Source organism: Neltuma alba, unplaced genomic scaffold (genome assembly GCF_004799145.2).
Source record: "Neltuma alba isolate B1F8T4 unplaced genomic scaffold, ASM479914v2 tig00011214_pilon, whole genome shotgun sequence".
Classification (NCBI taxonomy): domain Eukaryota; kingdom Viridiplantae; phylum Streptophyta; class Magnoliopsida; order Fabales; family Fabaceae; genus Neltuma; species Neltuma alba.
Window position 1 is genome coordinate 376,095 of NW_021635938.1, and position 12,020 is coordinate 388,114.

General features: G+C 38.2%; 2 protein-coding genes across 2 annotated transcripts; one reads left to right on the plus strand and one right to left on the minus strand.

The window, feature by feature from the left end:
- Positions 1-2,932: 2,932 nt before the first annotated feature.
- LOC114762401 (uncharacterized) lies at positions 2,933-4,075 on the plus strand. The gene has a single exon (XM_028951875.1). It carries the CDS (start codon positions 2,933-2,935, stop codon positions 4,073-4,075), a length of 1,143 nt encoding a protein of 380 aa, XP_028807708.1.
- Positions 4,076-7,123: 3,048 nt separating this feature from the next.
- On the minus strand, positions 7,124-10,512 carry LOC114762402 (uncharacterized). Its single transcript, XM_028951876.1, has 10 exons — positions 10,377-10,512; positions 9,197-10,047; positions 8,910-9,116; positions 8,760-8,823; positions 8,295-8,679; positions 8,121-8,202; positions 7,945-8,031; positions 7,609-7,875; positions 7,426-7,529; positions 7,124-7,331 (listed from the first exon to the last, which is right to left on the minus strand). Exons 1-10 carry the CDS (start codon positions 10,414-10,416, stop codon positions 7,124-7,126), a joined length of 2,295 nt encoding a protein of 764 aa, XP_028807709.1. The 5' UTR covers positions 10,417-10,512.
- Positions 10,513-12,020: the final 1,508 nt, after the last annotated feature.

Here is a 12,020-nt window from a genome sequence, read left to right on the forward strand (position 1 = left end):
GTGCTTCTTCAAATAAGCTACAGCTAGGGCTAAACATAAGCCAAACAGAGCCGAGCAGGGCATTAGCCCATGGTCTGGTCTAGTTTGGTCTTCAGGATGGTCGTTTTAGCCCGAAGACTAGTCCAACCTGGTGGAGAACCAGCTATCTATCGGGTTGGGCAGACTAGACCGGGTTAATGGTCTAGTTTTTTTTCTCACCAAAGGTTAATGATCCAGTTGGGTTAGAAAAATGAGTGTGACGATGCAGTATGAAGATTAAAAATTCATACATATATAAAGAATTGTAATATCCTAATATTAATATATATATATATATATATATATAAGAGTCAACTTTCCACCAACTTTCAGTGGAAAGTTGAAGTGTGAAGGTGGAAAATTTGGAGTAGCATGGAAAGTTGAACATAAATGTTGAAAATTGAAGGATGAGAGTGGGAGTTGGGGGTCGGGAGAGGAATATGAGGGAGCATAATAAATGTGTGGGAGTGTTATTTTAACACTCCCCCCCCCCCAATCTAGTTCCCCAGCGCGCAAGAAGGAAAGAGAGAAAGAGAGTTAGAGTGGGTGAGAGAGAGAGGAGCAGACCGGTGAAGGAGAAAACAAGCTTTGAAGATATTTTAGGTACACAAAATTACTTCTTTTTATTAATCTTTCTTTATGAATATTTTCTGTATATTTTGAGCTTCCTATTTAAATTATTACTGTAGTTATTGGAGAAAATTTGAGACTTATATGATATAAGTATTGAGTTTTGACAAAAGATAACTATAGAAATTTAGAAGTAAATGAGTTGTTAATTTTAATCGGTTTAGATTTCTCTATTTGTTAGTTGTAGTATTTAAATTAATTTATTTAGTTGAAAATCTGTTATTTATGGAATATATCATATTTTTACCGATTAAATTCAAGTTAAATAATTTATTTGGATTGTTTGATATATTATTGAGATTTAAATAGTTTAGTTTTATTTATTGGGTGAATGGAGGTTTTAAAATAATTATTGTAGCTAAAATTTTTATTATTTACAGAAATATATATATGGTAGTTATACCATTAAAGTTTTGATTAGATTATTTATTTATAAATATTTGAAGTATTATTGAATTTTTGATAGTTTGATTTTGAGGTTTAAACTTAAATGAATATTTTTAGAATTTAGAACGTATTCAACGTAATAATTTTATATTTGGAAATTGTTGAAAATCCTTTTTATTAAGGTAAATAATTTGGAGGTGGTAAATAAATAAGGGAAAATGACAAGAAAATGACTGTTGAATTCTGAAATGACAAAATGGGCATGGGGTATCAATCTGGAATTTGGATAATTCGCCAAAAAGGCTGAAATGCCCCTGAATCAGTCTGAACACATGAAGAACAAAGACATGACACGTAACAAGAGGGAGAGCTCAGAAGCTGAAAACGGAGGTGGAGCAGAGTTGAATGCTAAGAAGACGAAAAAGGTAAGGAAAATTTCTCCTAAAATGCTCTTATCTACTCTAACTTTCACCATTCTACAAATCTGATTTATTATGGTGGAATTGCTTTGTGGGCAACCTGGTTTGTAGTGAGAGAGGGGTTGAACGTGGGTATTACGTAAGAAAGTGGAGCTTAATGATGGGTTTGGGTTTTCAAGTCGGTTTACTGGTACATGGTCTAATGGGGATGGGTTTATGAGTGTAGATGGTTTAAATGAAGAATCTGACCAGGATGAGAGAGTGATACATCGAAAATGGAAAAATGGTGGGAACTGATAACGTGGGCATGAAGTTTGAGGGCTAACAGTAAGCATGAGGTGGTCAGTGTTGTCAAATTCATTATTGGAATTGTGAAATCCCATATTTAAGTTGTCAATGCAGCAAGTGTGTGCGCGCGTTTTTTGGGTGTTGCATTTTTTGTGAAATTGTAAGAAAAGTTTTGAAATCCTGATAAATGAAATTGATTATTGGGGAACTAAAATATTGATTTATGCTTCTCTGGTGCAGGTTAGGTAGCTTTGATGACATCTAACATTGGGTCAACATCTTCAAAGCGTCTTGCTTGTTACTTTCATGTGGGTGGGAAGTTTGCAGAAAATGGTGATGGTGAAGTTAAGTACTATGGTGGAACTGTCAGGGTAAGAGTGATCAAGGAGGGTATAAGGCTTGAAGATTTGAGGGTTATGATAGGAGAATGGTTTGGTGTAGATAGTAATGGTTGCGACATTAAATACACATTGGGCTTGAATGATAGGATATTAATAGATCTTATTGATGATGATGAAGTTGACAACCTATTTGAGTATAATGATAGTAATGCACATGTTTACGTAGCAGCTAAAGGTAATGAGAATACGGAGGAAGAAGTGGCTGATCGAAACAGGTAAGTCACAAGTTTCAGATTATGGAAGTTGTTACTTGCGATAATGTTGTTGTTAATATCATAACAAATGTTGTAATTATACATGCAGCATGTCAAAATTGTCGGGACTGTCACAGCAAAATGATGAGCCAATGATTGAGGATGCTGTCGAATGTGTGAATTACATAGCAGCTGAAAATGTTCTTAGCCTGCCATATGCAGTAGAGAGTGCACCAACTCCTTTGCCAGGAATGAATTCCCTGAAATGGAAGACAGTATTGTTAGGATTGAGGCAGACTTTTCCAGATGCGGATGATTTCAAGAAGAAACTACACAAATTCAGCATTGCAAACAAATTTGAGTATAAATATGTGAAGAATTCTAATGCCCATATGTATGTCAAATGCAATGTTGAAGGTTGTCCATGGAGGATCAGTGCGAGAGCAGCTGGAAAGAGTACTCCAGCATTTTTACGTGTAACGACATTAAAAATGAGCATGTTCATAATGCCCAAGACAATCTTCACGTGACACATGGTGGATCAGCTAGCTTGACATCATCAATTATAATTGAAGAGGTTAGGGATCATATAGACATGCGTCCAAATGATATAAAAAAGAGGTTGGAAAGAGATTATGGTGTGAAGTTGACATACAAGCAAGCATACAGGGCCAAGGAAAAAGCGTTGGAGGACATACATGGCAGACCTGATCAAACTTACATGCTTATTCCATGGATATGTGACCGGTTGAAGGAAACCGATGACAAAACAGTGGCAAAATGGGTGGCTGCAAGGAACAACAGATTTGAGCGTGTATTCATAGCCTATGGGTGTTGTATAGAGGGTTTTATTGCTGGTGCTAGACATGTACTGTATATTGATGGAAGTCATTTAAGTGGACCGTATAAGGGGACACTACTTTCAGCGTCGGCTTATGATGCGGACAACGAATTATTACCTTTTGCCATTGCGATTGTGAAGGGAGAGACGCTTGAGGATTGGACATGGTTCTTACATATGATTAAGGAGATAGTTGGGTCAATGCAATTAACAATCATTTCAGACCGACACAATGCAATTATAGGTGCTGTGCAAGCAATATTCGGAGGTGAGCGACATGCGTACTGTTACAGACATGTTAAGGAGAATTTCAGTACACAAATGATCAAGTTAAATAGAGGAAAAAGGAAGACAAGTGGCAACACAAGGGAGGATGGACTGCATTTCCTAGATGCCATTGCATATGCAAGGCTTGACACAGAGTTTGATCAAGCAATGGATAACATGAGACACTTCAATTCCCAATTATTTGAATGGCTTGTCAATCATGGTGATATTCACAAGTGGGCCTTAAGCAAGTTCCCTTTTAAACGATGGGACAACATAACAACAAACCTTGCAGAGTCATTCAATGCGTGGATGCTGAAGGAGAGAAGATATAATGTTGCCCAACTTATACATGAGCATCGTGAAAAAGTAGCCAAGAAGATGTATGCAGCAAGCATGGCAATGAGCAAATGGAAGAATGGTGTAGGCCCAAATACAAATGCAACATTGATGGAAAATGTGGCGAGATCTGCACAGATGTTAAGTGTTCCTTACGGAAGGGGTAGGGTGTGTGTCCATACAGCAAAAGGAGCCATTAATGTTGATCTTGAAAAGGTGAATGTAGCTGTGCAGCTTGGCAAATGTCAGGCATCCCATGCCCACATGCATGTGCAGCTATCAAGGCCTTGAATTGCAATGTGTATGATTTTGTTGAAGAATGCTACAAGATTACGTCCCAACAAAAGATTTATGGTAGGACGATGACTCCAGTGGTGACAATCGACATGCCAAATCCTAATAACTATCGGCTGCAAGATATAGCAAGTCAAGTGTTTTTGGCACCACCTTTGACTAGTCGACCGCCTGGAAGGCCTAGGATAAATAGGCAAGAGTCGCAGTTTCAAAACAAGAAGGTGTACCATTGTAGTGCATGCCAGCAAGTTGGCCACACAAGAAGAACATGCAAGAATCCAAGCCCAACTTAAGGTTTCATGTCAATACCAACAGGGGTAATTTTTTTTTTATAGGAATGGAATGACTCTTGAACCCTTTTTAATTTTTTTGGAGAAGGGTTGATAGGTAGGCTATCTTTTTTGTTAATGATGTTAACTAGGTAGGAGATGTTCTGTAATCTGAATGACAAGAAAACATTAGGCGGTGGGTTAATCCTAATGTTAACTTGTCATTTGGATATCAGTTATGTAGCTTCTGTCATGGGCCTACTGGTTTTTGGTAAATATTATCACTTCAGTGGTCAATTCCTTTACAGATATAGTAAAGTCTGAATGTTAATGTAAAAATCGTATGATGGGTAGGCTATCCTTTTTGTAAATGATATTCACTGGGTAGGATATGTTTTGTAATGTGAATGACGAGGAAACATTAGGTAGTGGGTTAATCTTACTGTTAACTTGTCATTTGAATATAAGTTATGTAGCTTCTATGATGGGCCTACTGGTTTTTGGTAAATATTGTCACTTCAGTGGTCAATTCCATTACACATGTAGTAAAGTCTGAATGTTAATGTAGACATCCTATGATGCTCTTCAGGTGTACTTCTATGCTATTTTGTCAACACAGATGACCTTTTGTTTAATGCCCTCGAGGGAGATGGTGGAAGTTGCCAATGGGTATGACTGGAGTGGTTAATGTTATCAACGATGTTGTTATTCACATTACCAATGTTGTTATTATCATTTTCGGGCTAGTGAAACTCCCTGAAAATATGTTACTTGACTTTGAAATAAAGGAAGTGGAAGTGGAAAAAGCAGAGTGGTAAATATCATCACTAAAGTTGCATTTAAGATTTCCAATGTTGTCATTATCATTACGGGGGTAGTGAAATTTCGTGAACAATTTGATGCGTGGGTTTGAATCAAAGGAACCGGAAATGGAAAAAGCAGACTGTAAATCTCGTTACTGAAGTTGCAATTAACATTTTCAATGTTGTCATTATCATTACGGGGGTAGTAAAATTTCCCGAACAATTTGATGCGTGGGTTTGAGTTAATGGAACCGGAAATGGGAAAAGCAGACTGGTAAATCTCATTACTGAAGTTGCAATTAACATTACCAATGTTGTCATTATCATTACGGGGGTAGGAGCAATTAACATTTTCAATGTTGTCATTATCATTACGGGGGTAGTAAAATTTCCCGAACAATTTGATGCGTGGGTTTGAGTTAATGGAACCGGAAATGGGAAAAGTAGACGGGTAAATCTCATTACTGAAGTTGCAATTAACATTACCAATGTTGTCATTATCATTACGGGGGTAGTAAAATTTCCTGAACAATTTGATGTGGGTTTGAGTTAAGGGAACCGAAAATGGGAAAAGCAGACTGGTAAATCTCATTACTGAAGTTGCAATTAACATTACCAATGTTGTCATTATCATTACGGGGGTAGTAAAATTTCCTGAACAATTTGATGCGTGGGTTTGAGTTAAGGGAACAAGAAATGGGAAAAGCAGACCAGTAAATCTCGTTACTGAAGTTGCAATTAACATTTCCAATGTTGTCATTATCATTACGGGGGTAGTAAAATTTCCTGAACAATTTGATGCGTGGGTTTGAGTTAAGGGAACAAGAAATGGGAAAAGCAGACCAGTAAATCTCGTTACTGAAGTTGCAATTAACATTTCCAATGTTGTCATTATCATTACGGGGGTAGTAAAATTTCCTGAACAATTTGATGCGTGGTTTGAGTTAAGGGAACCGGAAATGGGAAAAGCAGACTAGTAAATCTCGTTACTGAAGTTGCAATTAACATTACCAATGTTGTCATTATCATTACGGGGGTAGTAAAATTTCCTGAACAATTTGATGCGTGGGTTTGAGTTAAGGGAACCAAAAATTAAAAAGCAGACTGGTAAATCTCGTTACTGAAGTTGCAATTAACATTTCCAATGTTATCATTATCATTACGGGGGTAGTAAAATTTCCTGAACAATTTGATGCATGGGTTTGAGTTAAGGGAACCGAAAATGAGACAATTTCCTGAACATGGGGATGCAAATGGGGAAACCATAGTGGTAAATCTCATTACTATAGTTGCAATTTCCTTAACAATGTTGTGATTTTCATTACCCAGGTTGTGAAATTCTGTGACAATTTATATGTGGGGACGAAAATGCAGTTGCAAAAAGCAATAGCGAGATGGTAACAATCATTAAAAAAGTTGCAATGTTCATTATGAATGTTGTGTGATTATCATTACCGGGGTAGTGGATTTCCGTTAAAAAAGTGTTACTTGGGTATGAACATGCAGAGTTGAAAAAGGTAATAGGAAGATTGTAACTATCATTACACAGGTTGCAATTATCAGTACGAACGTTGTCATTATCATTACTGGGGTAGCGAAAATGGATTCAAAAAACATGATTTGGGCTTGAAAGACTTCAGATGCAAATGGCAACAGCGATGTGGTAACTATCATTACAGAGGTTGCAATTCTCAATCCGAAAGTTGTTAATCCTATTACTTGTGTAGTGAACCTGGGTCCAAGTGGATGTAATTTGGGGCACAAATAATCAACTTGTGATTATCATCACGGAAGTCACATGGCATGTTGTAAATACCATAACTTTTTTACTCAAATTATCCCAAAAAGGATTGCAATTAGGCCAACAACTGGCAGCCACTTAGTACCTTCAACCATAAGTCAAATATTAAGACTTCAAACTAACACTGCTTTTACAAGTACTATATGCCTAATCTACATAATGTCTCCTCCTATCACAGATGCCGTCTTTTGGTCAGTGTGGTGGCTTGGGTTGATGAAAGCAAGCTTAATGCTTCATCACGTCTTGAATTAAGCTCATGATTCACTAGCCACCACATGAGGTTTCGTCGGAATTCAGCCACTTGTTCATCCGTATAGTGAAGTATCTCACCGGGCTTCCATTTACTCAACCATATTAATACATGAACGCCGCAGTCTCGCCTGCACATGAAAACATCCCAACGATGTAAAAGAATGAAAATAACACATTGGGCTGCTTTGAGACGTAATAATATCAACAACATAAACCACTCACAGATTGTTTTGTTGCGGAACAGGAGCCCAAATGATATCACTCATTTTCTTCTTCCCAGTGGCATTAGGCTTAACTATCTCAATAATGTCATAAAATCTATTCCTCTGCACAATATCATTACGCAATTGTAAATAAAAGGTAAATGAAATGTCAATCATAGAAGATGAGTTGCATTATCCTTACACATTCAGTGACCACGGTCGTCATGTCATCAATAATTACACCCTTCTTCTTGCTCTTCTTCTTACCCTCTAAATTTGGCTTCATTGAGTCCAGCACATAGAAATTCATTGTGCTAGGCTCAAGCACAACACAGAACCAGTGAGCGCCAACAAGTGTGGGTCCAAAGATCAAATCACATTCTCCTATGTTGTAGCCTACATTTTCAGGTAAAAATTGTTTCTTCCGTTTTGTAGCATCCCACAGCTTTGGGTTAGCTGCCATTATTGCCTAAAACATGAACATTTTAGTCATTTATCAACATCAATCGACAAAAAACTAACATCTCAGCAAGCTTACCATAAAGTCAGCATAAAAAATGTGCCGCTTCACCTGCCCTTCCTTCTCCATATCAGCCATTAGAGTCTTGCACACAGTTGACATCAGCTGTACGCAAAGAGATGATTGTTTTGATGAACCCAAAACACAGCATCTACTAAACAATTAAATGACCTCATCACAAATATTCTACTTACCCGGTTACCTATTTTCTCAATTCCACCAAGTGTCCTTAGCTGATCCCGAGTGATATCTTCATCAGAGATTTTCACCAAAGGCCTAAAAATATGTTGTCAATATCATTATGCATGTAGTCAATTAGCACAAAACTGTAATGAATATGATTACGTGGGTAGTGGATATGTACATACATGTCACCCTCCTTGCTTGAACACATACGGGAAACTATGTCATAAAACCGGTCCTTGTCATCCATGGGCCTCTTTCGCCTCTTAATTGGCTTTGTCAAAATCCATGGAGAATTGATAGCGGATTTCATCTCCCTTTGCGACCTCCGGAGTTGACATCCCTTGTCCATGGGGGAAAAGGGCAGGGGAGACTCCATAATTTCTTTGTCTGCACCTTCTGCTGCAACACCGATGTCATCACCCCTATCTGAGCCAGTTGCATCATCGTCTCCCTGATCATCTCCCCCGTGGAACTCATCTCTATCATCACCTTCGTGATCAGACTCATGTCCATCATGATCATGGGGGTCCTCATCGCCAAATGCATCATCATCTCCCTTATCATCATCTGGGACGTCAATAGGGTCCTCATCATCTGTGGTCACATTATTTTCCTCTATCCTTATCTCAGCTCATCTTCCATTGCACTTATAAGCCTCCTAGTGCTTAATTCGATCTGAGCCATCAATCGTCCGTGCAACTTCTGTAACTCCTGCAGCAAACAATTTAAAATGAGTAAACACTTTTTTCATGAGATTATTTGCTAATGAGAATGAAAATTAGTAACAAAGCACATACCGGGTGTAAATGACCCACACTTCTGCGTTTTCCTTCATCCTTCCCACTTCTATCCATACTTCCCTTGCCCTTATACAGTAAACCCCTCTTGCTTTCCCTCTCCTTCTTTTCCAGCTTCCTTATCCTCTCATCAGTCCAGAATTGAATGGCATTTAGGGACCCTCTCTCAACAGTTTTGGATAGTGGGAAGTGCTCAGCAAAATATAACTACAACAGTAAATCATTAACTTGCCAATTCCACAAATAAAGAAAACAATAACTTAGAAGCATAAGTCAGAAATACATACCAACAGGAGGTAGATGCATCCTCCCACATTGCAGCTTCCTTCATCTTCATCTTCGTCTTTCTTTGCTTTTGTGTACACTTTCACATAATCTCCCATCTCTTTCCACAAGTGCTTCACAATGTACGTGGCCCAATCAAATTGGTGAAATCCCTTCATGGTACAGCACATGACTCTTATTAGCTTGTCACTCACAGTTGTTTGTGAAGTAAGAGTTAAAAAACTCCCAAGTGTGTACAGCATAAACAAGAACTCAAACTCATCTTTCTTCTGCCCAGATTTAATGTCATTGAGTATCTTCGTATAAGGGACTTTACCAAATTCCTCCTTCAACCTCTGGTATGTCTCATCATCATCACATACGTCCATTTTTACCTTCTCCCCTGTGTGGGGTACACCCAACAAGTTTGCAACATCATTTGCTTCTATTTCCTTTATTATCCCTCTTATTAGAAATTGATGGGTAGGCGGATCATATGCTCGGAGAACACATACTATGAGGTCACGAGGGAGTCTCTCACATCCAATGTCAAGTAAATGGCCAAAGCCTAAATTTTGTACCCTCACTTTCAAATCTTCATCATCTTTTATGAAGTCCACTAATGACTTAAATTGCCGAACCGAGCAACGAGTGCTAAAAGCCACTTTTTTCTTCCTCTTCTTCTTCATCCCTTCCTTTCTTGATTGCTTCACCCTATCACTGTATTTCTTCTGCTCCTCTGGTGTCAACTGCTTCCATGCCTTTGATGCCTTTTTCACTTGTTCAGACATATTCTTAAACTTCTCCCCACCCTTAAGAAATTCTCGTCTAAACAACATGTAGCCATTCTTCACTTCTTCACTTGGCCCTCCTTCTACAACAAGCATAAATAACTAAATCTGGTCAGTTGAACAGCTCAACTTTCTTTGCATTTCAAAAAAGTTGTCATTACCATTTCCAGTGTAGTCATTCACATTATAGGTGTTGTTATTTAGCCACAAAATGAACCTCGACTATTTACTACTCAGATAACTAAATTTGCTGATCACGTAATGAATGTTATTGCTTCTTTCTCACTTCACAGAACAGAGCAGAAAATAGAGACTAACGACATAATACACTTTAACAACAAACTAAAAACAATCTAATCTTACCAAACCTATATAACTCAACCACTTAATTCCTATTACAACTGCATATTACCGTTTGTCGCAGTCACAGTTACTTCGCCAACCTCCTCCATGACAGCAATGCGATTGATGCTTCTCAGCACTTCAGCGACCTCTACCTCTTCAATCCTCAAACCAGCAGATTAATCTCTACCTCTTCAATCCTCAGACCAACAGATTAAAAAATAAATGAATATGCATCAAAAGTGATTCTTTCTCGATGAAATGTTACAAAATTTGCATCTTCAAGTAACTTATATTATGGAAATTACTACTACACAGTGCCACAGATGACCAAGTAAATAATAGCAATACATAAGAAGGCCACAAAGGTTATTCTCACTTGGTACATACTGAAATGAATATGCATGTTCATCCCCAGGTAAATTGCATCGCTAAATGACTGAGGTTATGCCCATTAGGTAGCTATATCTTCAAAACAGAGTTCTACCCACAAAGAGTCACCCCTTTCAATTTATTTTACAATGTTAAATTTGCATAACCAATATGGGGATATAGTTGAACTCATTTTAGTCCCATACACAATGCTAAAAATGTGCAATGTCCATTACACGAACAGACCAAACAAGGGGGCGGAAACAGGAAGCATCCACTGGCTCATGTGAGACAGTGGTCTCAATTTATGGGCTTCTAAAAAGTAGTGTAGCAATCATAAACACACACGTATATTATGCCTTCCAACATTACAGCAACACAGCAATCAGACAACAACAATCAGAGAGATATCTCGTCAAACATGGACCGAGTTATATGAATCAGAGCAAGCAAACAACTTCTGTAATTCCGTCACACACAGAAGCACCGACTTTTAATCTAATCTACCTTTACATTCCATTTTAAGCCTTTACCATTGCTTCCCCCACTTTACAACCAACATTCACCGTTTTCCCCAAATCAAAACACTCCAATCAGACAAGCACAAGACGGAGAGATTTAGGTGGCTTACCGGGGTCGGAACGAATATCGACTTCTTCCTCAACCGGTGACGACCTTACAGGTGCTCTCCCTCATAATCTCTCTCTCTAGCCACCCCCTCTCCCTTCTGAAGATTGAAGCTTGTCACTGGTTTATTGCTTCTCACTGCGACCCACGGAAAAGACGAAGAAGCCGGACGCTATTCACATTCCTCGTTCACAGTTCCTCAACCATGGCAATGTGAGACTTGCGACAACCATATGCAGTTTCGCCGAGTGTAATGTGAGAGTTCGGAGAACCCTATGGTCTATGCAGTTTCGCCGAGTGGAGAACCGCCAACCAAACTCCAGTTCCGTTGCACAATATCCCGCCCTCTGATTCCCGAAAAAATTGAGGGCATTTCAGTCTTTTTGGTGAATTATCCAAATTCCAGATTGATACCCCATGCCCATTTTGTCATTTCAGTAATTTACATGCCCATTTTGTCATTTTAGAATTCAACAGTCATTTTCTTGTCATTTTTCCAATAAATAATTTAGCTTGTTAGAAATTTTAAGTTGTTTCTAAAATACTTAATAATTTTTGGTTATGAGAGTTGCGAGAATTTAGAATAAAAATTTTAATCTAATCTACCTTTACATTCCATTTTAAGCCTTTACCATTGCTTCCCCCACTTTACAACCAACATTCACCGTTTTCCCCAAATCAAAACACTCCAATCAGACAAGCACAAGACGGAGAG